This window comes from Sus scrofa, chromosome 8 (genome assembly GCF_000003025.6).
Source record: "Sus scrofa isolate TJ Tabasco breed Duroc chromosome 8, Sscrofa11.1, whole genome shotgun sequence".
In the NCBI taxonomy this organism is placed as follows: domain Eukaryota; kingdom Metazoa; phylum Chordata; class Mammalia; order Artiodactyla; family Suidae; genus Sus; species Sus scrofa.
This window is the reverse complement of record NC_010450.4, coordinates 67,586,568-67,608,369: the sequence shown is the minus strand read 5'-3', so window position 1 is coordinate 67,608,369 and position 21,802 is coordinate 67,586,568. Positions and strand designations below refer to the sequence as shown.

General features: G+C 40.8%; 1 protein-coding gene across 2 annotated transcripts; it reads left to right on the top strand.

Annotated features, from left to right (window-relative positions):
* On the top strand, nt 948-21,435 carry GRSF1 (G-rich RNA sequence binding factor 1). Of its 2 annotated transcripts, none has more exons than XM_003129072.4 (10): nt 948-1,479; nt 4,211-4,367; nt 6,729-6,884; nt 7,250-7,393; nt 8,034-8,169; nt 11,394-11,578; nt 12,874-12,995; nt 14,497-14,632; nt 15,194-15,269; nt 16,258-21,435. In XM_003129072.4, the coding sequence occupies exons 1-9, from the start codon at nt 1,126-1,128 to the stop codon at nt 15,241-15,243; spliced, it is 1,440 nt and encodes a 479-aa protein (XP_003129120.2). In that variant the 5' UTR covers nt 948-1,125; the 3' UTR covers nt 15,244-15,269; nt 16,258-21,435. The 2 variants fall into 2 exon arrangements, with proteins under 2 accessions (XP_003129120.2, XP_005656575.2); XM_005656518.3 differs by lacking the exon at nt 948-1,479 and adding an exon at nt 1,562-1,769.

The window sequence follows — 21,802 nt, the reverse complement described above, 5'->3', positions numbered from 1 at the left end:
AAAATGGCATAAGATGAGGAAGCAGTTATCCCAGAACATAGGTTGCCAAGGAGATAAAGCAGAGCTGCTCAAAAACACAGTTCAAAGCCGTGGCAGGGAGACGCTGAGTACAGCTTCCCAGGAGGGAGGTCGGTGGGACCACCTCAGCCTCGACCGCCGCTGCTACAAAACAAACACAATGCTATTTTCAATTTTTGCCTTTCCCCATCAAAGTGAAAATCGCATATTTCTTTCCAGTAGTGAAAACGGGTACTAATACGGATTTTTCATGAAGTGGTCTAGAGTGAACTTCCCAACAGCGGGAGGCTACCTTTAGATCTTATTAGCACAGAATGAGTATCTATATATTTCATTTTAAAACAAAGTTGGGAGTTTCCATCGTGGCTCAGTGGTTCACAGATCCGACTAGGAACCATGAGGTTGCGGGTTCGATCCCTGCCCTTGCTCAGTGGGTTAAGGATCTGGCGTTGCCGTCAGCTGTGGTGTAGGTTGCAGACGCGGCTCGGATCCCGCTCTGGTGTAGGCTGGCGGCTACAGCTCCGTTTGGACCCCTAGCCTGGGAACCTCCATATGCCGCGGGAGCGGCCCAAGAAATGGCAAAAAGACAAAAACAAAAAACAAAAAGCAAAATAAAGTTGGCCTTCAGCACCGCACTCAAGCTGGGGGGGGGGGGCAGGGGGCGTTATTCAACCTTCGCCGATGTTATCAGCCCAACCTCTTTTTACAATTGGCGTACCTCAGTTCCTTCCAGAAAGAGCCCTTTCGCCCCCCTCCCACGTCAAAGGACTGGGGGTAAATTGCGGGGCGTCGGTAGCTCCGGGTTCCAGGTTTCAGGCCGCCCAGAGCGGGAAGGTTCGTCGCCTTCAGGACTGTTTCCACCAGGGGAAACACCAGCCAGGCGGTCGAGGCAGCGCCCCAGCCCCACCCGGCTCGCGGGCAGCACCGCCCCGAGGGCGGAGCCCGGGCGGAGCCGCGAGCTCTCCTCCGCCTCCTCCTGACTCGCCGCTGCCCCCGGTACCCGCGGCGCATGTGCCCGGCAACCCCTCCCCGGCCCTGGATTCCGCTTCCCCTTCGCTCGCGCTGCAGCCGCAGCCGCCTTCAGGCCCTGCGCCGCCTCCAGAGTCCATGGCCGGGACGCGCTGGGTGCTCGGGGCGCTGCTCCGGGGCTGCGGCTGCAACTGCAGCAGCTGCCGGCGCACCGGCGCCGCCTGCCTGCCCTTTTATTCGACCGCCGGCTCCTTCCCGTCGGGCGTCTCGGGCCGTCGCCGCCTGCTGCTGCTGCTCGGTGCCGCGGCGGCCGCCGCCTCGCACACGCGGGGCCTCCAGATCGGGCCTGCCCCTGCCGGGAGGCTGGCGGGGCCTCCCCCCGCGGCCGCCTCCGCCGCCGCGACGGCTGCCGCCTCCTACCCGGCCCTGCGCGCCCCTCTGCTATCGCCGTCTTTGACGGCGGCCGCGGGTCCGGCGCGGGGTTACTGCCAGGTACGTGGACGCCGAGCGAGGCCGCGCGCGGGACCCTTCCCCGGCCACGCGCACGCGCCCCGGCGCCCCCCGCGTGCGCCTCACGTGCGCGCCCGGGGATCCGCGGCACGCGCCGCACCCCCCTCCCGCCCCCGCCCGCCCAGTCCTCCTATTGGGCCCCAGAACAAGGGACGCTCTCCCAGGCCTCGGGTGTTCTCCTTGTTTTGTTCTCTTCTCGAGTCTCTGGTCGGTTGGGCAGTGTAAGTGTGGCTGGGGGTGAATGTTGAGGCCTTGTTTCCCGCCGGCCCATGGTAGGTTTTGTGAGGCTGCTGACGTCCCCACCGCGCATCCCTGTCGCTGTGTGCCCGCTGGTTGTGAAGTTGGGAGGCTGGACCCCGCGGAGGGCTGGGACTTTGCGTGCCGCCCGAGCACCAGGCCTAGCGGCCTGGGCGAGCCTCTCGGCCCGCTGATGCTTAGGTTCACGCACATACTTGCGTGGGCTGGGTTTGTGGGGAAGGAGCCAGGTCCCCAGCGCTGTCCTCTTGCTCGTGTCCCCGGGGAAAGGCGGGCTGCCCCAATTACTGAAGGTCACCGTTGCACCTCCACTTACTCTTGACAGAAGGTCCTTTAGGACCGCGGGTCGCCGCCGCTGGGAAGGACAGTTTGGGCGGCTGTGAAAATGGGGGAGGGGGACCGAGGAGAGGCGGCGTCTGGGGCAAAGGCCATGGTTTGGGGACCTGGGAGTAAGTCTACAGTATTTTTTTAAAGTCATTGTTGTGTTTAACTACTCAGATTGCAAATATTATGGTGCCTCGTAGGAAGCTTTCTGCTTGTTACGTGGCATCTGGGAAATGTCAGGACACTTTATCAAGGTTCCTGATGCCTTGGGTCATGTTCCTCTTAATCCATTTTGTACTTATCCTTGAATTTAGGGAAACTGGGAAGCTAATCTGCATGGCTGCTGTCTGCCAGTGGCTGAGCTAATTGATTTGAATCCTGGCCCAATACTTTCTGCTGCCCTTTCCTGTAGAAGCTTGTGATGCTTATGGAATTCTGGGAAAATGGGGAATGTTAGCTTTATCAAAAAACATGCTATCTTTAATAAGCCTTTGTGAGCTGGCTATTCTCTCTCCTGGATTTTTCTTTTCTGTGAACTTGACTAGTATAATGATATCTGCTGAGCCTCTACTAATGTTATACTGTGTTTACATTTATTATTGCTTCCATAAAATTGTGTCTTCACAGAAATGATGGAAACATACAAAGGAGTGAAGTATCTCTCTCCTTAGCCCAGTAGAATCCAAATCACTTGAGTTAAAGCCTAAATTGTCTTCCCATATTAATTGTAGTGCTTGTTGCATTCTTATCAAATATGTATTAGACCCTGTTAAAGGTTTATGTTTATCATTGACTCCTTAAAATTAGATGTAAGTATTAATGTAGATGAAGCCTGGTGGAGTGCAAATCAGAGTTGTCTTCCCTGGTCATGATTGTGGTGCTTGTTGGAATCTTAGTACATTCCAGTTTTTGTGTAGTTTTGTGAAATAGAGTTCTTTGGATCTGGTTCCAGCTCCTGTTAGCTCACACTGTTGCTATTGCTTTTTATGCTCTTTGCCTTATTCACTTGGTCTGATTTACCAGTTGACAGATTCATCTTTCCAAGCCTCCTGCTGACTTGTTGATTTACACACTCCTAAATGCCTTTTATTAACTCCCCTTTGCCTGCTGGGTTAAGGACATACATTGAGCTTAACACTCAAGTCCTTCTGATATGTGGTACCTTTTTTTTTTTTTTTTTGCCAGCTCATCTTCTTTGGCTCCTAATTGTACTCTACAGTGTAGCCAAATGGAATTATTGCTGTTTTGCAAATGGGCTTCTGTTCATACTGCCTCTTCCTCTCACTTCTCAAACGGGAAGCCTGTCCTTTGTATATCACTGTCAGAATTCTAGCCTTCCTCCAAGGCTCATCTCATCTCATGTCTTGATTCTTCTGTTAATGCTCTGTTTTGAATTTCTATAATGTCTTGTATCTTATAGCACTTAAAAGTATTTTGCCTTATGTGATTGTCTTAGTCTATCTGGTGAGCTTTTTTGAGATGAGGGCCTCATTATGGCCTCCTGAGATTAGGAGGTATTCACATATTTGTCATATTGAAAAGACCCTGGAGTTCCTATTGTGGTGCAGTAAAAACGAATCAGACTAGGAACCCTGAGGTTGTGGGTTTGATCCTTGGCCTCGCTTAGTGGGTTAAGGATCCCGCATGAGCTGTGGTGTAGGTCACAGGCAGGGCTCAGATCCCATGTTGCTGTGGCGTAGGCTAGCAGCTGTAGCTCCAATTTGACCCCTAGCCTGGGAACCTCCATATGCCATGGGTGCAGCCCTAAAAAGCAAAAAAAAAAAAAAAAAAAAAAAAAAATTGAAGAGACCCCCTCTTGTTCTACCTTAAGTGAAACACTATTATTAGGTGTGATTTGGGACTGATGAATTTGAAAACAAACCTGGAATAAAATGTATGCACTGCTAAACCTTTAGGATATACCTGCTTTTTACTTGAGGATATACAATTAAAGCCCAAACAGGATGAGTTAGATTTGTGAATTTTACTTCTGAAATTGTAAAATTTCAATTGTAATAGCTTCTGAAATGCTAACTGTCTGCAACGAATAACATCCAGAGCATTAGTTTGTAGAAATAAGCACTTTCTATATAGGTTGTTCAAGAAATATTTCTACCTTCATTTCTCTTGGAAGGAGTCCAAAACTACCTACCTGGAAGACCTGCCACCTCTCCCTGAGTATGAACTGCCTCCGTCCAAGTTAGGAGAGGAAGTGGATGATGTTTATCTCATTCGAGCTCAAGGATTGCCGTGGTCGTGCACAGTGGAAGATGTGCTTAGCTTTTTCTCAGGTATATTTAATGTGTTTTAAATATGTAATTTCATCTGAGTAAAAAGTAGTCCCAAACAGTCCAAGTTAAGTGTTGGTATAGACATCTTATTTGATAGTAGGGTATTGTCTCATTCTAGCTGGTTACCTAAGCATATTGACACCGTTATATCAATTGTCTTGGAAACCAGGTTTAAAGACCTCAAATATAGGAGTTCCCGTCGTAGCGAAGCGGAAACGAATCCGACTAGGAACCATGAGGTTGCGGGTTCGATTCCTGGCCTTGCTCAGTGGGTTAAGGATCCAGCATTGCCGTGAGCTGTGGTGTAGGTCACAGATGAGGCTCGGATCCCGAGTTGCTGTGGCCCTGGCGTAGGCCGGCAGCTACAGCTCCAATTTGATCCCTAGCCTGGGAACCTCCATATGCCAAGGGTGCGGCCCTAAAAAGGCAAAAAAAAAAAAAAAAAAAAAAAAGACCTCAAATATAGCGAAATTTTTAATGTTAAAATTTTTTATGTTTATTTTTTTTTGTTTTTTTTTGTTTTTTTTTTTTTTCTTTTTTGCTATTTCTTGGGCCGCTCCCGCGGCATATGGAGGTTCCCAGGCTAGGGGTCTAATCGGAGCTGTAGCTACTGGCCTACGCCAGAGCCACAGCAACGTGGGATCCGAGCCGTGTCTGCAACCTACACCACAGCTCACGGCAACGCCGGATCATTAACCCACTGAGCAAGGGCAGGGACCGAACCCGCAACCTCATGGTTCCTAGTCGGATTCGTTAACCACTGCGCCACGACGGGAACTCCAAAATTTTTTATGTTTAATGTTAAAGGTACATGGCTTAAAACAGGCTTTTAATGTTAAAGGTACATGGCTTAAAACAGGTTTTCTCTGAAGAGAAACCTCTTAGAAATGTGTTAGGATATAGGTTTGAGTAGCTTTTATTTTTATTTTCCTTTTCCCCCCTTTTTGGCTGCTCTGTGGCATATGGAGTTTCCAGGCCAGGGATCAAATCCAAGCCAGAGCTGTGACTGACACCATAGCTACAGCAGTGCCAGATCCTTAACCCGCTGTGCTGGGCTGGGATTGAACCGACGTCCCTCTGCTATAGAGACACCATTGGTCATGTTGTGCCACAGTGGAACTTCTGAATAGCTGTTGATGTAATGCATACCTTTAGAATACTAGATCACCTAGTAGCAAGTGATACCATTCTCTTCGTAATATGTTTGGAAGGTTTGTGTATCTGTGGTTAGTTTTAAGTTTCCATATCTGCCTATAACTTTTAATTTTCCTCTCTGCTAAGAGGCTTTGTTTGTTTGTTTTGGCTGTATCCACAGCATGTGGAACTTCCTGGGCCAGAATCCTCAACGCAGTTGCAGCCTGTGCTATAACTGCAGCAGTGTGGGCTCCTTAACACATGAGAAGTTCCTTAAGAGGCTTTTAGAACATGCTGCCTTAAGTGTTAGGAAACTATGTTAACACTGTATTAAGTACCTTAATGTGCATTGTGTGGATCAAATAGTTTATAAAGCCTCTTAACATCTTGAGCTTGCTCCCCGTCTAAGAGGTGTGCAGTGTGGGGATGTCTTTCTTTGGTAATGAAAAGGGAGAAAATTCTGTTGCAGGATTATTCTTGTAGAAGATGTATTGGAGTTATTTTGCTTATGATTATAACCAAAGAAGACACTTGTGTGTAAACCTAAACCATATTTTAATTTGAGACTGATTGTAGACGTGTTTGGGAGGACATACTGCATTTGTGTAGAGCCTGGCCTCATAAGCCACTTAATGATCAGAAGTCATAAGCTTATGTGCTCAAGTTTGCATATCTTTTCTTTTTTCTTTTTTTTTTTTTTAAGGGTCACACTCACAGCATATGGAAATTCCCAGGCAAGGGGTCGAATCAGAGCTATAGCTCCTGCCTACGCCACAGCCACAGCAATGTTGGATCCTTAATCCTCTGAGCAAGGCCAGAGATTGAACCTGTGTCCATGAGGAAACAAGTTGGGTTCATTACTGCTGAGCCACAACGGGAGCTGCTGCTTATCTTTTCCACATGGAACATTTTATTTGATTTTAATTTTTTTTTTGGGCTACACCCTTGGCATGTGAAAGTTCCTAGGCCAGGCATCAAAACTGTGCCACTACAGTGACAACACCAGATCCTTAATCCTCTGACCCACCAGGGAACTCCCACATTTTAAAGACTACCACCTTGTTGGCATTTGGATGGCTTCAGAGATGGGTGTTCTTGTAAGGAAAATGACAGGCATTTTGGATCCTACTTTGTTTTGTTGTTGGGAGATTGCTCTTCTAGTGACTTGAATAATTGAGCTAAAACTTTGGTTTCTGGTTTTGATTGCTTCTACTCACATACTTTCAGACTGCAGAATTCGAAATGGTGAGAATGGAATCCACTTCCTTTTAAATAGAGATGGGAAACGAAGAGGTGATGCCTTAATTGAAATGGAGTCAGAGCAGGACGTGCAAAAAGCCTTAGAAAAACACCGTATGTACATGGGACAGCGGTATGTGGAAGGTATGTTAAGTCATGTTCTAGCTTTTAAGGATCATTACATTACGCTTTCCAAGGCAGTTTAATTTGCTCCTAGGTTAGACATTAATTGTAAGGTAGTTATTATGAATACACCCTTTTCCAGGGTGCGTAACGAAGCAGACAGAGAGAATCTCAGTTTATTATCCATAAAATGAGGATGTTGACCAAAAAAATTGTGATGTTACCCCTGAATATTTGATAATCATCATTATTATTTCCTCTAGATAAGTATATAAGGATTAAAAATACTACTTTTTCGATTCTAATCCACCCAGTGTGATTATTTTTTTAATGGCTTTTTCCTTTGTTATGTAAGTTTTGAATGCCTTGTGTGGTCTTTTTCTTAGTATATGAGATAAATAATGAAGATGTGGATGCCTTAATGAAGAACCTGCATGTCAAATCTACACCTATGGTGAATGATGGTGTGGTTCGTTTGAGAGGACTTCCTTATAGTTGCAATGAAAAAGATATTGTAGACTTCTTCGCAGGTACTTGGCAGTTACATCTTGTTTGGGGCCTCATGTCTGACACCCCACCCCCACCATTGTCACCTTCTTATCTTAGGTGAACCTTTTCCTTGGTTGTTTAGGGGAGAACTCTTCACTTTAGATTTTCAGTATTTATAGATTATATGAATGTTTTGACCTATCATGCTCATCTTTGAGGGGGGGGGTCAGATTTCAAAATGATTTCATGTGGGTTTATTTTACTGTTGAAGAAAATGTCTTCTTATACAAGTGACTCTATGGATCTAAGACAATAGTGATTTATATGATTTAGAAGCATTATCATCTAATTCTTAGCTTTAAAATATGTGCCGGTAGTGATGTTAGTTTAAGTCTCTTTTTCCCCTACCATACAATTAATGACAAAAAAAAGAATTCTGTGTTTTAGATGAATTGCTTGGACCCTAAACATTCTGGGAATCTGTGGGTGTTGTTAGATTTTGGCTGCATAATAATTTTCTTCCCATTATACATGTACTCGGCTTTGGGACTAGCAAAGGAGCTTCACAATTTTACTAATAAAATTTTAAAAATTCTTAATGTGTGAATGAATGTGTTCATTCTAGGAATAAAAAAGCTCTTATTAGCGGCACTAATTTGTAACGATTTTCGGACATCCTAGGGCTGCATATAGTAGACATTACGTTTGTCATGGATTACAGAGGGAGAAGAAAAACAGGAGAAGCCTACGTGCAGTTTGAAGAACCAGAAATGGCCAACCAAGCCCTGTTGAAACACAGGGAAGAAATTGGTAACCGGTGAGTGAAGCAGATCAGAGGGAAGATCAGACATTGGATCACTTTGATGAATGCACTGGAACGTGACTAAAGTATCTAAACACAGAAAAAGTAGAGATCGTAGTGTGGTGAGCTGTCAAATAGCTGTCACTTAGGTGAACAGATTACCATGTGTTATATTTGCTGCATCCGTTTTTTCAGTATGCATCTTTAAAAAACTTTTACATGATCCCAGTATTATCACATTTAACAAGATTAGCAATAATTTATTATCTAATGCCAGTCAGTCCATAACCATATTTTACACTTGAAATTTTTTTTTCCAGTAGCTTTTTTTTTTTACATCACAAGATAGACATGGCGCACATACTCCTTTTGATTGTTATGCCTCCACTTCTCTTAAATTAGAGCAAACCTCCTTTTCCTGTATTTTTAAAAATTTCTCCTCCCTCTTTTATCCCCCCCTTTATCTTTATTATTTTTATTTAAAAAAATTTTTTTTTTTTCTTTTTGCCATTTCTTGGGCTTGCTCCCGCAGCATATGGAGGCTAGGGGTTGAATTGGAGCTGTGGCCACTGGCCTACGCCAGAGCCACAGCAACGCGGGATCCGAGCCGCGTCTGCCACCTACACTACAGCTCACGGCAATGCTGGAGCCTTAACCCACTGAGCAAGGCCAGGGATCGAACCCACAACCTCATGGTTCCTAGTCGGATTCATTAACCACTGAGCCATGATGGGAACGCCTACTAAAAAAATTTTTTTGCTACACCCATGGCATGCAAAAGTTCCTGGGCCGGGGATCAAATTCATGCTGCGGCAGCGACCCAAACCACTACGGTGACATATTTTCCTCCTTTTAAAATGCAATTGGGGAGTTTCCGTTGTGGCGCAGTGGTTAACGAATCCTACTAGAAACCATGAGCTTGTGGGTTCAATCCCTGGCCTCCATCAGTGGGTTAAGGATTCAGCATTGCCGTGAGCTGTGATGTAGGTTGCAGACGCGGCTTGGATCCTGCATTGCTGTGGCTCTGGTGTAGGCCGGCGACTATGGCTCCTATTCGACCCCTAGCCTGGGAACCTTCATATACCATGGGAGCAGCTCTAGAAAAGGCAAAAAGACAAAAAAAAAAAAAAAAATGCAATTGCCTTTTGAGAAAACATAAAAATAAAAAAATAAAGACACTGCAGTATGGGTCATGTGGCTTGGATCCAGTGTTGCTGTGGCCTAGGCTGCAGCTGCAGCCCCCATTTGACCCAGTGCAGGTATGGCCATAAAAAGAAAAATAAACTGCAATTGGCTTTTGAAGAAATGGAGTCAGTTGTCCTGTACAGTGCCTTAAGTTTTACATTTATCCTTTTGCATCATCATGGGTTCATGGTTCTTTGTAGTCTCTATTCTTGAAAATAGGAAGTTAAGCTAAAGTCTTGGATTGATTTGGGTTAACATTTTGATGTGGATCCTCTGTCGGTGATAGTGTCCACTGCCCAGCGCATCGCATTAGGACACACGTAGTGATAGGTTGGGTTAATTTTTTTTTTGTTGTTGTTGTTGTCTTTTCTAGGGCTGCTTCCCGCGGCACATGGAGGTTCCCAGGCTAGGGGTCCAATCAGAGCTGTAGCCGCCGGCCTACGCCAGAGCCACAGCAACTCGGGATCCAAGCTGCATCTGCAACCTACACCACAGCTCACGGCAACGCCAGATCTTTAACCTACTGAGCAAGGGCAGGGATCGAACCCACAACCTCAAGGTTCCTAGTTGGATTCGTTAACCACTGCGCCACGACGGGAACTCCAGCCTCATGGTTCCTAGTTGGATTCATTAACCAGTGTGCCACGACTGGAACTCCAGGTTGGGTTAATTTGTCTTTTAACTTTAGAGTAATACTCAAAAGTAGCAAGTTTTTATTCATTGTTTTGCTGCTTTCTGGCCTTTTTACTTCTTTGCAGTTTAATATATATTTTTTAGGAGTTCCCATTGTGGCTCACGGGTAACAAACCCAACTAATAACCATAAGGTTCGAACCATGGCCTCACTCAATGGGTTAAAGATCCAGTTTGCTGTGAGCTGCGGTGTAGTTCAGAAACGTGGTTTTGGTCTGGCATGGCTGTGGCTGTGGCTGTAGCGCAGGCTGGCAGCTGTAGCTCCGATTTGACCCCCAGCTGGGAACTTCGGTATCTCTCGGGTTCTGCCCTAAAAAAGAAAAAAATTTTTTTTTAAAGCCATTCAAAATCGTTGTCTTTGAGGATGTACTTACAGAATTGGTTCAAAGGTCATTATTAAAAATCTTTTTAAAGAAGAAAGCTTATACAATGCTTATACAAAGAAAGCTTAATTTTCTTTCAGTATTCTTCATAGAATTTTCTTATAACTTGGAATACATCAGTATTATATTTTTATGTGGGAACATTAAGACAGTGTACAGATCTCTTCAATAAGTTAAGAAATGTTGCCCATCTAGTCTTTATGGTATGTAAATGCAAGTGGTTTTTATAGTTCAAGCTTAGTGGTCTAATTTGGAAGGGCAGTGAAAATGAAAACTGGTTCCAGAAGCTTAGATTTAATAGATAGTTCCACAGCCAAACAGGTAGCAAGACAGAACTGACATTTAGTTAGTGAGTTCTCATTAGCCTCTTAGTGAAGGCCTGGGGGAAGTTGGCTCCTCATATGCTGTGACTTTTAATATCTTAAACAGATATGATTAATTTTCACAGAATTAAGTTGTAAGGCTCTAAGAGATTGTTAGTCACTTGTAAAAACCAAAACTTTTCTTACTAAATTAATTCTTTTCATATACACAGTTAATCTTTGCACGTACTTATCCTTGTGAAGCAAAATAGGATAGAAAACATTGTTAAAATTTATATGAAGAAAACTGTCATCTTGAGATGGAATTAATCAGTGATGTGGGAGTTCCCTGGTAGTGAGGGGGTTAGAATCTGGCATCACTGCTGTGTGGCACAGGTTCAGTCCCTGGCCTGGGAATTTATGCATGCTGTGGGTGTGGCCAAAAAAGGGAAACAAAACAAACAAAAAAAGGTGCCCTGTTCTGTTGAGAGTACTTTTTCATGGGCTTGTAGCTATATCCATTCTTACTTTTTGCCCCACCTGTTATCTTTGGACACTTGTGTGTGTTAGCTGTTGGAAATGTTATATATGCATATTATATTTATATTATATACTCTTAGAGTTCAGTATAAAGTTACTTCGTCCCTTTGTGCCTGTTTACTCTTGCTTTGACATAGATATATAGAGATATTTCCAAGCAGAAGGAATGAAGTTCGAACACATGTTGGTTCTCATAAGGGAAAGAAAATGGCCTCTTCTCCCACTGCTAAGTACATAACTGAGCCAGAAATGGCCTTTGAAGAAAATGAAGTAAATGAGGATGTCCGACCCATGACAGCTTTTGAAAGTGAAAAGGAAATAGGTAAGGACTTGCCTCTTATTGAGACTCCTTGAGTCTGCCTTGGCTTCGATACTTGTTAAAAACATTTTTTATGACTATGTTGTAGGAAATTGTTAGATTATAGGACAAAGGGATTGAGTTCAATATTTACTGTCTTTGAGTGTAATATGTACTATGAGTACAGTCGTCCCTCGGTATCCTCAAGGCGTTGGTTCTAGAACCTGCCACGGATTCCAGAATCCATGAATACCCATGTTCCACAGTCAGCCCTCCATATCCATGAGTTCCACGTTCACAGATACGGAGGGTTGACTGTGTATGCAGAAGGGCTCAATTATTATTTATACTTATTTTATAGGCTTTTTAGTATAATTTTTTGTAGATTCTATGTCCAAAAGCTGGGTGGCACATATATACCAAAAAGAAGTAAAATGTCAACATTTAAACCTAAGGTGGGATTTCAGATGTGTAGGGAAGAGGGATGTTGACAAAAGAAGTTGTTCTTTCTTTTTTTGTGTGTGTGGCCGCATCCATGGTGTTTGGGAGTTCCCTGCCCAAGGGATTGAATCCAAGCTGCAGCCACAATGTATGCTTCAGCTGTGACCACACTGGATCTTCTAACTTATTGTGCCACAGGGGTAACTCCAAAGCAGCTTTTTTTTCTGTCTTCTTGCCATTTTTTGGGCCGCTCCTGTGGCATATGGAGGTTCCCAGGCTAGGGGTCAAATTGGAGCTGTAGCCACTGGCCTACATCAGGGCCACAGCAGCATGGGATCTGAGCCATGTCTGCAACGCTGGATCCTTAACCCACTGAGCAAGGCCAGGAATCGAACCCACAACCTCATGGTTCCTAGTCGGATTTGTTAACCACTGAGCCACGATGGAAACTCCTTTTTTTAACCTCTGTATTAATTACTCTTTGGATTCCTAATCCTAAAGCAACATTTGGAAATCTCTGAAGTTTGATAAAGCCCTTTTTTAAGTTTGTACCCTACAGTTAACCAGTTAGCAAATTTCTTTCTTTCTTTTTTCTTTAGTGACTGTAACCTGGAAAGTTTCTCTTTCCTTTATTTTTTCATTCAAAATCATTTTTCCTTCTCTCTGTTGTTACAGAAAGATACATTCTTTTATAATCTGGTAATTTGAGACACTAAATCCTTGAGTATTCAGGTGGTATTTGTTAGGCGGCAGGAATTTCCGATCAATTTGGCTGTTAATTGAGGATTTTGACATAACGGTCAGACCTAATTATAATTTGCTAATAACTCTTGAAGCTTTTTATGTTCTTGACAGTGCTTTTTTGTTCTACTTCTCAGAATTGCCTAAGGAGATGTCAGAAAAGCTTCCAGAGGCTGTTGATTTTGGAACTACATCTTCATTACATTTTGTCCACATGAGAGGATTGCCTTTCCAAGCCAATGCCCAAGACATTATAAATGTGTGTGGCAGTAAGATGTCCAGTTTCAGTAGCTTTGAACAAAAAGCTCTAAAGTTTTGAACTTTATTAGTTTGGGGAAGGGAGAGAAGAAAAATAGAGTACTTTTGTAGACTCTCTGCACGGTAAGATGGCTGAGAAGTACGGGTTTTATTACATTTTAAGGTCAGTGTATAATGGATAAGAGGATTTTATTTTATTTATTTTTTTGCTTTTTAGGGCTGTGCCTGTGGCATATGGAGGTTCCCAGGCTCGGGGTCCAGTCGGAGCTGTAGCTGATGGCCTGCACCACAGCCATAGCAACGTCAGATCTGAGTTGCATCTGTGACCAACACCATCGCCCAAGGCAACACCAGATCCCCAAACCACTGAGCAAGGCCAGGGATCGAACCTGTGTCCTCATGTGTTGTTTTTTTTTTTTTTTTTTTTTTTTTGAGGACTTTTTAGATGAAAAATAATATGGTGTAGGTTTAATTTTAAAAAGCTTGGTTTTTCTCTAAATTCAACTATTTTTTTTTTGGCTGGTCCCACGGCCTGTGGATGCTCCTGAGCCAGGCATTGACCCCAAACCACAGCAGCACCCAGAGCCACTGAAGTGACAATGCTGGCTCCTTAACCCACTGAGCCAGTCGGGAACTCCCACCCATTCATTTCTGAATTTAAGAAAATGAGACTGAGAGAGCATTTGTCATAGAGCAGTTATATACTAGATGTGGGTCTAGTATTCCTAAATGCCTGGAGCTTTCACTAGATCATATAACCTTCTTCCATCTAGTTTCCTTGATTTCTGAGAAATGAATTTTTAAAATATTTTGATTTTATGCTAGATACTGTGTGAAATGAAAAGATAAAATAACAACGCCCTTATTGACTTCCTGAACTTGACGTTTGCTTAAGGTAGATCTAGACCTAGAGTCTTTAGTTACTAATGGGGGCCTTAGAATTGTCTTCATTATTTCAGAGAGTCTAATAGGAATTATATCTTTACCCAAATGAAGGTTGTACAGTGCTCATGAAAGAATTGCTTTCTGTTGCTTTGGCTTGGAATATTAACCACGTAGTGTGGTAGCTGTTTAGCTGCTGCTGCTAAGAAACATTACCCAAGTACATATCTAATTGAAAAAGGTTTTAAAAGGAATTATTATTAAGAAATTAAGTGTGTTCGATGAACAGTTTTTAGAAACGGGAGGATATGTGGGGGGAGAAGAGTAAAAGTGGTCCTTATTGGTAAGAATAAGAAGTTTGAGAACTCTTTGTATAGTATTGTATTTTATAGTTTAAGTTCTCTGTGAATAAATCTGAAATGTAACTTTGAGTTCTAAGAAAATTAGAAAAGCCAGAAGAGATGGTAGGTGCGTGATGATATTGTCGCTTAAAGAGATTTCCTAAAAGTAAGTTTATCAGGGGTATGAATCAATGTCTGAAAGGAAAATGCGGAGCCACTAGACTTCTAGAAATTGAACCTAGTACCATTGTGTTCCTTTTGGCTTTCTTTGTTGTTTAGTTTTTTGCTCCACTGAAGCCTGTTAGAATCACCATGGAATATAGCTCCAGTGGGAAGGCCACTGGAGAAGCTGATGTGCACTTCGAGACCCATGAGGATGCTGTGGCAGCTATGCTCAAGGATCGGTCCCATGTTCGTAAGTGCTGCCCATAGTTTTCGTGGTCAGTTTTGATGTCTGTCTTTGTTTACAGATGCCTTTCTCTATTTTAGAGTTGGCCTACAGTTATTCCTTGGAGAAATTGTACTCTGTTAATCCTACTAAATAAATGTAAACTATATTATAATGAAAAGCATTTATTTGTTTATTATTCTGCATATTTCTATCCTTAGGTAGGGTTTTGAGGGTTTTGTTTTGTTTTGTTTTAATTTTTAATTAGGGAAAAGATAGAGGAAAGTGTTCGAGTTGCTGTCTGAACTATGAGAAAAATGGCTACAATATTCTACCTTTTAAATTATTTCTTTTCTTTTTTTTTTGGTTTTTTTTTAGGGCTGCACCCACAGCATATGGAGGTTCCCAGGCTAGGGGTCCAATTGAAGCTGTAGCTGCTGGCCTACACCAAAGCCACAGCAACGCTGGATCCTTAACCCACTGAGTGAGGCCAGTGATCGAACCTGCGTGGTTTGCTAACTGCTGAGCCACAACAGGAACTCCTACCTTTTTAACTTTTTAAAATGCATCCTTTTTTGTCATTCTCAGACCATAGGTATATTGAATTGTTCCTGAATTCATGTCCAAAAGGAAAATAAGACTTACAGGGATTCCAGATAATAAGGTAAATTTAAGAGGAGTAATTGTGGAATAAATTAATAATTAATAATTGAGTCGATAAATTAATCATTAACTCACTGATTTGTAATATGGTTGAACCCATTCTCTTTAATAAAGATCAGAGTAATCATGATGATTGAAGCATCACAATAAGGAATGAAATTCTCCTGGGAAATAGAATTCATTATGTTTGAACAATGACTTTGAGTATTTTCCCATTAGAATCTTTTTGCATCATTTGCAGCATTTGTCATGCTGTGTGCCCAAAAAGAACTTTTCACTTCTAGTAGCTGTGTATCATAACACATGGAAGCTGCACCTTGTATTGGGTTGTCTTCCTGTGACGTTTGCACACGTCTCCTCGGTGCTAGTATTGTTAAGATGTTTGAAGTGATGCATTTGAAATCAGGGATATATATATTTTAAAGCACTACTGCTTCTTTTCCTGAGGTGATATCATGAAAATGTACTTCCTAGGAAGCACATAGAGTTCAGAGTTACCTTAGCTGTGACAAAGCAGCTAAATAGGTCTTGATGACCCTTCCCTGACTCAATGCTATATGGTGTCTTTTTCCCCCATAAAATCTTTTAATGTATTTAATAATTTTTCTACATGGAGTGGTGCATTCCTTTGAGACACTTAACTAATAACGATTCTTGAAAACACATGGGGCATTTTCTAACTGTAGATGTCAGGGGCTATATTGGGATATAAAGTCCCACAATCTTGTGATGTTAAACATTTACATTAGCTAAAATCTATGTAAAATATATTCTGTCCTCAACTCTGAAAATCTGCTATCTTTATACCAAGCTGCAAACACTAACTCCTAATTAATTAATTTTCTTCACCTTAACTTGATTGGTTCATCAGATAACTTGTACTAAATCAGAAAGAAAATTATTGAATATGTCATTTTAACTGGTATGGGAACATGTACAACATTTTTTCATTTTGAATAAATCTGTGACATTTTTTGTTTTGTTTTCAGGATGAAGCAAGAAGCATTTCATTTGCACATCTATCTTGGACATGGGATATTATTATAAAGTTCTGGTTTTTCAGCAGCAACTGCTAGAGAAACGATTTGGGGGTTTTGAGTTAATTGCTTATAAGAAAAATTCCATAGTGGACTGTTTAGAAAGCAAAAGAAAAGATTCAGTTTGGGATTATGAAATAAACCACAAATATAATTTTTTTGTTTATAAACTGTCCAGGATCTGATTAAAAAAAAATCTAGTCTTTATTTTATATGATTAAACAGTTTGTTTTCATAGAGCATATGTGACCCAGTGTAAAGACTGCATATTTTTATTCAGCACTGTCCTTTAAAATCTTTCTCCCATTTTAAAAATGATCTGTTTGAGATTTTGTGTTTTGCCTGTGAATTAAGAGCTCTGATGTAAAACCTCTCATGGAATAAAAATTCTGATTTATTTTAACCAAATACTCACCAAAGCAAGGAAAGATTTCAGACCTTTGAACCATTATGGTTTGGTAGAGTAGTTTTAATTTTAGGTGTATTCCATTATTTAGATAGAGGTAGGAATTTTAAAAAAACAATCAAAAATAAATACCACAAGTTAGTGAGTGCAAATGACAACAGTTTGGCAGTTTTATGTCTTTAGAGATGTTTTGCCTTTCTAAGCCTTGTGCTAAAGGCATTTAACATTAGTGCCTGTATAATTAAGGAGGGAATTATATATAGTCTCAACTTAAAAGTTGTCTGAACACCCTCCCCCATCACCTTTTTCTGATTTTTAGGTAAACCTTAAGGTGCGTGCTTAGTCTCCAAACTGTGAAGTGACAGGTCGTGACAGCCTTGACCAGTAGGGATATTAATGGCTTCACTTGAATTTAAACCAGCTCTCGATAGGAAAGAATCTAAGTCTCCTCATCTGCTTTTTCAGTGGGGTAGCACATCCCATATTTTAGAACAAGTAGGGGTGCCTTGCTTAAATAAAATAGCATTTAATGTATAATCGTGTGAAGGGTTTATGGAAAAGCTGTATTTCTGTCACATTGTGGCAGTACCTTCTGCTTTAATATTAAACAGCTTGTTATTTAAACATTGGATCAAAATGGCTGGCTTCAAAATGTAGTCCTTAATAAACTAATTTTATGTGCACCTGTGTAGAAGAATCAAAGTCCTGTATACTTTCTTTGCCTTCTTCCTGTTCTCAAGGTGACAATTGTCATGTGGTTACCAGGAGATGCAATTCTAGTTCTTAAAATTGAATTAGCCCAGATATCTGAGAGGTGATATCTGGAGGAGAGATTATGTCTTCTCTCACTTAATGCATAACCATCTTTGATTACCAACTAAGATACGAAATCACCGTACCATAAGTAGTCAATAAATGAAGATGGGCTGAAGATTACCTAAGAGTATTTATTTTGAATCAACCTAATGTGGTTTTTTTGTATTAAGTCCTGGTATAATAGTATAAGAAGAAATGGTTAATTTTTAGTTGAGTTTGTTTTTATCATCCTGTAAGGACATGATTTAATCAATCAGCTTGTCATCTTCCATATTGCTCCCTAGATAAAAATGTATTTTCAAAGGTAGTTGAGTGTACTGAGCATTGAGAACTGGTGTCTATAGCTGTATGAGCTATTAGAATGCGATCTTTTCTTTCTCTCTCCTTAGCACTAGGTTTCTAATTTGCTGTGGAAAAAAATCTGCAGGGTCCTTTGGGATTGGGGTTAGTGAGGAATTAATTCATTTGCAGTTAACTCTATTTTATTATTATTACTTTTTTAATAGTTATTTTAAAGCTAATGAGTTTCACTTGTACATCTGGAAATGCATGAGAACAAATGCATTAAGATGTGTGGTGGGTAAGTTTGAAGAGTATCTTTTTGTCACACCATGGCTGAGTTCTCAGTACAGTAGGTGGGCTTTTTGGAAAGGCATCTAATGAATTCATATACTTTCCTATATCCCCTTTAATTTGGAATATTGCTCATAATTTAGGCTAGTAAATGAATAATTGCCGACAAGGCAAATGTACTAACTGGAAAGAAAAGCACATAAAAGACTAAAAGTAATCTTTTATTTCTATCCAATCAAAAGAAATACTTCTCTCTCTCGCAATTTGACAGAACTGAGTTGTGCATCATCATTTGCTATTGAAAGAAATAATGACAGTGAAATTTTGCTCTTCTGTTTGGGTCCTTTATGTCTTTATAAGCCCCTTTGTGGTAGAGCTATCAAGAACAGTCACTCATATCCTGCTTTGGCTAGCTTGAAAGAATTGCAGGAGAGGACATTCCTAAGGAGCATGTAGACACTAAGAAAATTGGCTGAAGGTCGTGACCTAATCTGTTATTCTCACTGATACCAGAGAGGGAAGCAGAACCATTTTTGTTTGTCCGTCTCTTCTTGCATGAATGAGGCTTCTGCCAGGTGGGAAGGGAGACCGAGTCTGCTATGGAGCAGGAGGCTCTAAATCCTTCTCACAACTCCTGAAGTATGGAGAAACAAGCCAGAGGAAACCACTTCCATCTCAGTGACGTTTTTTGAGGCAGCAACCCTGCTCATTATTAGTTAACTTGCCTTCTTGGCATCTTCTGCCCTTAGCAGTCCTTTAGCAGATTCTCATTTGGCGATTTTTCTCTGAGTGACATCCTATTCATTTTATACTTTAAAACATTGCATTATTTTCAGAGTGTCCCCCAAATTCTGTGAAAGCATTCACATTCAATTGGTAGGACCTGTATTAGAGAGTAGAAAGGTGTATCTCAGGAGTAAAGTGCCTAAGTTCTAGAGGTTTGGGGGGAGAAATTGCTGTAAATGTTGTATGGAGACATTTTTCCTGCCTGGATTTAGCAGATTAGAAAATAAATCTCTGGAGTTTGTATGAAGAGAATAAAGCTGCTATAAATGTTGTGTGTAGGTTTTTGTGTATACATAAGATTTCAGCTCATTTGGGTAAATAACCAAGAAGTGTGCTTGCTGGATCATATGGTGAGACTATGTTTAGTTTTGTAAGAACGTGCCAGACTGTCTTCCAACGTGGCTGTACCATTTTGCATTTCTAACAGCAATGAAGGAGAGTTCCTGTCTTAACTCATCCTTGCTAGCATTTGGTCTCATCAGTGTTTTTTACTTTTAGCTATTCCAATAGGTGTGTGGTGATAATCTAGTTTTAATTTGCAGTTCCATGATTACATAAGATGTTGATATCTTTTTGTATGTTTATTTGCATCTGCATAGTTTCTTTGGTGAGGTGTCTCTTCAGGTCTTTTGCCCAGGTTTTTAGTTGTTTTCTATTGAATTTTAGGAAGGGGATATAGGAGGGTTTAATTTGGTTCTTAAGCCTTGATGATATGAAAATAAATAGGATAATTTTTTGTTTATATTTTTTGAAGGAAATAAAATTCAAGGGATAAGAAGGAGTGTACAGTGAACAGTCTTCTTATCATCCTATACTTCAGCACATTTCCCCTTCTTAAGCAACCTTATCATCAGTTTCTAATGTAAACTTCCAGTGATTTTACTGTAGGGATAGCAAATATTAGTGGGCATTTTCATTTATTTTAAAAATATAAATTGTAGTGTACTATGCATCCTCTTCTGTACCTTTTTTCCCATTTAGTACATCCTAAATATAAGTATATAAAATCCTTTCTCACATTTTTAAAACAATTTTACAGTATGGATGTACATAATTTAACCTGTCATTACTAATGAACATGTACATTATTTCCAATCTTTTGTTATGTAATGCTGAAATGAATTACCTTCTATAAATTTGTCGTTTTGTACATACATAAACTTCTCTGTAGGATACATGGTCAAAGTATGTGCAGCTGTAATTTATATCTAAAATTAAATTTATATCCATAATTTATTTTTTCTTAGTTTGCACCTGCAATGCAAATGCCTATTTCCTGTAGCCTCCCAGCACAGTTTTTTAGCAATCTTTTCTTTGCCAATCTGCCAAGGTTAAAAAAAACCGGGAGTTTCCTAGTGGCATAGTGGGGTAAGGATCCATCATTGTCACTGCTGTGGTGTGGGTTTGATCCTTGGCCCAGAACTTCTGCATGCTGTGGGCATGGCCAAAAACCAAATGCGCAGTGGTATGTTATTCTCTTGTAATGTAGCATTTCTTCACATTAAGTAAGAGCTTTTGAATTTCATTTTCTATGAATTTGTTTTCATATCCTCTCTCCATTTTTTTTCTTACAATCTCCATCTATTTATCCTCATTAATTTTAAAGCAAATTCAAGACAGTATCATTTTATCTGGATGTATTTCAGTATACATCTTTTTTAAAAAGGACTTTAAAAATACTTTCTTACCAAATATCTATATGAAATGTCAGTGTTTTTTTGTTGTTTTTGTTTTTTTTGCCATCTGGGTCATGTGGAAGTTTCCTGGCCAGGGACTAAGCCCATGCCACAGCAGTGACAATGCCCACTGCTTAACCTGCTGAGCCACCGGAAACCCCCCAAAGTTTATATTCTTGAAGCAGGATCTGAACAACAGTCCACTCATTGCAATGGTTATTATGTCTCTTTTTTCCCCTGCAATATTTTAATAAAAAAACTCAAGTATTTGAAAACATTGAATTAAAAACATGCCTATATCTACCACATTGATTTTACAAGTAACATTTTGCCATATTTTCTTCATCATGTATCTGTGCAGCCATCAGTCTATATTTCTTTATGTTAAAGTCATAGACATCTGTACTTGATTCTTAAGCTTTTAGCATCCGTATTATTAAGCAGACTCCTTGTTCTTGAAGTAAAATGTACAGTGAAAGTGAACAAATGTAAAGTGTACCACTTGATGAATTTTGATATCCAGCTGTGTAACCCAAGCTATGGAACATTTGACACATCAGAAGATTTCTTTAGTAATTCTTGCACCTCTCCCATCCCTTCTTGTTAGGATTTTGTTTTCACCATAGGTTAGCTTGGCCTATTCTAGAACTTCGTATAAATGGAATCAGTATGTGTTCTTGTATAAATTTGTACTCGGCATGTATTGAGATTCATCTACGTGTTTAAGCTCTTTGTTCCTTTTCATTGCTGAGTAGTACTCCATTGTGTCGGTAGGCCACAGTTTACTCTTTCACTTGTTGGGTGAACAACTGATGGGCACTGGGCTGTTCCAGTTTTTGGCTATTATGAATAAAGTTGCTATGACTCTTGTGCAAGGCTTGTTGTGGACCTACTTTTAATTTCTTTTGGGCAAGTACTTGGTAGAAAATCCTGAGTGGCAGAGTTAGTATATTTTAAATTTTACAGAAACTGACATACCCTTTTCCAAGGTGGTTAGCGTTCCAGTTGGTCCACATCCTCACCATTTGATATTTTCAGCCTGTAATTTATCTGTACAAATACATTCAGTGAAACTAAAGTGGTTGTTTCTTCTTTTAATCTATGTTTCCCCTTCCATTTCTTTTTCCTTCTTATTTGTTGAAGAAATGTGCTTAATCTTTAGAGGGTTTCAGTCTTTTTTTTTTTTTTAAATCAAACCCTTGAGAGGGTTTCAGTCTTAACTTCACTGATGGCCTTCCAA

What these genes read in the sequence shown, in the direction of transcription:
- GRSF1 (XM_003129072.4), top strand. Translation starts at nt 1,126, where the DNA reads ATGGCCGGGACGCGCTGGGTGCTCGGGGCGCTGCTCCGGGGCTGCGGC. An exon ending in GGGACAGCGGTATGTGGAAG is followed by an intron (nt 6,885 to 7,249) that starts GTATGTTAAGTC and finishes TCTTTTTCTTAG; the next exon opens with TATATGAGATAAATAATGAA. An exon ending in AGGGAAGAAATTGGTAACCG is followed by an intron (nt 8,170 to 11,393) that starts GTGAGTGAAGCA and finishes GCTTTGACATAG; the next exon opens with ATATATAGAGATATTTCCAA.